The following is a 3290-nucleotide window of genomic DNA, read 5'->3' on the forward strand; positions in this document are numbered from 1 at the left end:
GTTCGTATCCTTCCGCTGCGGAATGAAGAACTACATCGTGCGGTACTTGACCTACATGGAAGTGGAGCTCACGGTCGTGCCCTACGACTACAACCTGCCCGATAGCGAGCTGCCGTACGAAGGTTTCTCCATCAATAACGATCTGCTTACCCGACTGTAAGACCATCGACAGCATCCGTTGGGCCTTCAACCAAGAGAGCATCTAGCCTAAAATTCGGTATCTATCTGGGTAACCAGAACCGAGCTCTGGTCGCCGGTGTCATCACGGACAAGTTGAAGTACGGCTATTGCGGTATGAACCAGTCCTGCATCGACATTCGCTCTACACGCTGCTGCGTCACGCCGCAGAATCACGAATACTCGAACTCGAACTCGAGCACTCTGTCTGAGGGCTAGAAGACCCTCTCAATTAGCGCCAGCGACAAGTCGAACAAGAGTATTATCCACGAACACAAGTCTTTCTTCTCGGCGCAGCTCCACCTGGAGGCATGTGGTGCCCCCACGAACACGGGCTTCCTCTTCGACCTGCTCTTGGAAAATGTCAACAGCGCTCCACCTATGTGCACATTCATGGACACGACCGCCCAGCGTTTCGTTCTGGTGGTCTGTCGATCGATCAGGCTGGTGAGCTCGACTACTCTAGCCAGGCCATCGTTGCTGTGCGTGAGGAAGGCGTTCACGTCGTACATCGCCACGGGGCAGCCATCTCAGGTTCTGGTCGACAACTTCCACTTCGTGCCGGCACGTGCCGAGGCAATGCTGGAGAGCGTCACGAAGGAGTAGCTGGTTGGAGTCCTGGTAAGTGTGGGTGACCAGACGGCCCTGTCCGTCGGTATCGAGCTATACCTGAACGGCGACCTGGAACGTTACAACGTCCGCGTCATGGGCACGTTGTTCGAGGCGGCTGAGTTGCTGTCCCCGATGAACTACCTGTACATGACGTACGGCGACTTGGAGGACGACATCCCGACGAGCGAGGAGGCCATCACGGTGCTCGGCAGTGGCACACACCGCAACCTTTCGTTTGTGAAAATAGATTGGTGTGTCGTGAGTGCTGTGCGTACGTGGGCAAACCGGCGATCGTGGTCAGCTGCTTGAGCTGGAGAGAGCGGCCTGGTGAAGAGCTCACCGCACTAACCAGGAAAAGACAGTGATGCAGGTTTTAACGATGAAACTAAGCGTAACGAGGAGGTTGAGCTCCGGTCGAAGCTACAGTAATTTTACAAATCGCTTATGTTATACAAGGTATGACAGCAAACAAACTAAAGCCAAAATTTCTACCTTGGTCCAGTACCACAAATAAAGCACATCCGCTTTGCCATGCTAAACTTCATAAATTCCTGATCGTGGGTCCCGGATAGACGAAAGTTGGCTTCGGAATACTGAAGAAGGACGTCAGCTCCTTCCAAAGTTCTTCCAACTTTGCGGCATTATGCGGTACAATGGTTCCCTCGGTGATTTCCACGAAGTCGACGTCGTCAGCGATCAGTCCACTATATTTCTCGTCATTCTCTTCGTACGCTGTTTCAACATCGCGCCAGAAAAGAGATTTCTCAGAAAACTGGGGGTCGTCTAAATCAGCTCGATCAAAGTTCTTTCCTACAAATACAACAAAATAGTCAATTGCATGGAAATACATCCATCATGATTCATACCAGTAACTTCAACAAGTCTTGTCACCATATCCTTGGACAGCACGACATTCGCTAAGCGGAACATGCAGTGCTTGGTACGACGGATGTTGCCAGAAGCCATTGTCGATGCAGATGTAGGGCCTTCGCCCCTGTTTACCAGCTCATCATACCGGCGGAGGCCCTTTATGCGATCGGCCTTATTTGTCCGCGTGTTAAGCTTGATCTCTCGTATGGTGTATTCCTTGCGAATGAGATCCTGTGGCATTTTCTCGTACGGCTCCCACGCAAAATGCCCTTCAGTTAGTGAGCCACTTAGAATGGTAGGGACGGTATCAATCCTTTCTGCATCTCTCGCCCTTATTTGTGCTGCGTCAGAATCGCTTGAAGCTGGACAAACGGAAGATAGGGCATCGGACTCAGCGTTTTCCATAACGTAATTAGAGCGGTTACCGTGAATTGTGACAGCGACCACCCCATTGGTTGGTAATGCTGTAATTAAAGGTGCCACCGTAGCAAGCTCCGCCGCGAGACGGCGAGCCACTGGAACTTCTCGGGTCGGGATCTTCTCAGCTTCCATTATTTTGTTGGAAGGGGGAAATGCGGATCTACAGAATAAACAACGTATTTTACTGGCCAATATTTTTTTTGTTGCACCAATAAATGTCGTTCAGTTTCATTCTCAACCGAGCACACGGGGTAGGGTACGCGTGCAACGCATGCGTCGAGAAAACCGCTTCGGTAGAGAACGGGCCTAAACACGCTCAAGATCGAGGGTTCGATTCCCTCCTCCGATATCTTCTTGGCTTTTGCCGCTTCGTCCACACAGAGCCACTTTTCGAGACGCCTGCACATGCTGCCGCCATTCCTCCTCCTGCTATCGCGTCGTGGTCGAACGGTAGCGCGGTGCTGTCGACGAAGCTAGTTGTTCGCAGCCTCGTTGGCACAGATAATGAAAAAAAGAGCAGCGGCAGTGCTAGGTCGGGTGCAGAGCATTGGTTGAAGTTGGTGAGGGGTATGGCGATGATGAGACGGGTGAGAGGGAGAGAAGACAGGTAGCAAAGGATGCTGCCTGGTCCGTCGCGGTATATGTTGTGTAGTCGCTTGTTTATGGTGGATGTGTTGATTGACTGAAATTGATTGTATTTCTAACGACAGCTTGGCCGAGTGGTTAAGGCGATAGACTAGAAATCTATTGGGGTAACCCGCGTGAGTTCAAATCTCACAGCTGTCGGATCCATATTGCCTTGCGTTTTTGTATCATCACCTTTTCGACATCACTGCCTTTCACGTCGCTGTTGGTGCCTCCCTTGGTCTTCATGTACGTGAAGTGCTGCTGCTGCGTCTGTCCACCCCAACCGATTTCAAGATAACGCTTTCTATGACCACAGCTCGGTCCTATGCATTCGTCGATATTTTACTACTGAAGGGACGCCGTATGCGCCCTTGTTTGTGTATGGACCGCACCTGAGACGCAAGCATGCGCCAGTAGCCAAATGGACTCTGGTTTGAGTAACTATCGCGCCTCGACATGGCGTAGCTAGAAGTACACCCGATCCGTAGCTGAGGCGGGTTGGCGGCTGCCACGCTGTGGTGGTTGGGGTCTCCCGATGCGGCGAGGGGCTGGCGTGGGGCCGATCATAGGATGCCAGGACAAGT

At 51.9% G+C, this 3290-nt stretch overlaps 1 protein-coding gene across 1 annotated transcript; it reads right to left on the reverse strand.

Annotated features, from left to right (window-relative positions):
* Positions 1 to 1236: 1236 nt before the first annotated feature.
* On the reverse strand, positions 1237 to 1899 carry PITG_16673 (uncharacterized protein; the record flags this gene model as incomplete). The annotated part of the gene is made up of 4 exons (XM_002896856.1): positions 1237 to 1313; positions 1384 to 1450; positions 1532 to 1594; positions 1699 to 1899. 4 exons carry the CDS (start codon positions 1897 to 1899, stop codon positions 1237 to 1239), a joined length of 408 nt encoding a protein of 135 aa, XP_002896902.1.
* Between the last annotated feature and the right edge of the window lie 1391 nt (positions 1900 to 3290).

The sequence above is a fragment of the Phytophthora infestans genome, genomic scaffold (assembly GCF_000142945.1).
Source record: "Phytophthora infestans T30-4 supercont1.51 genomic scaffold, whole genome shotgun sequence".
Classification (NCBI taxonomy): domain Eukaryota; phylum Oomycota; class Peronosporomycetes; order Peronosporales; family Peronosporaceae; genus Phytophthora; species Phytophthora infestans.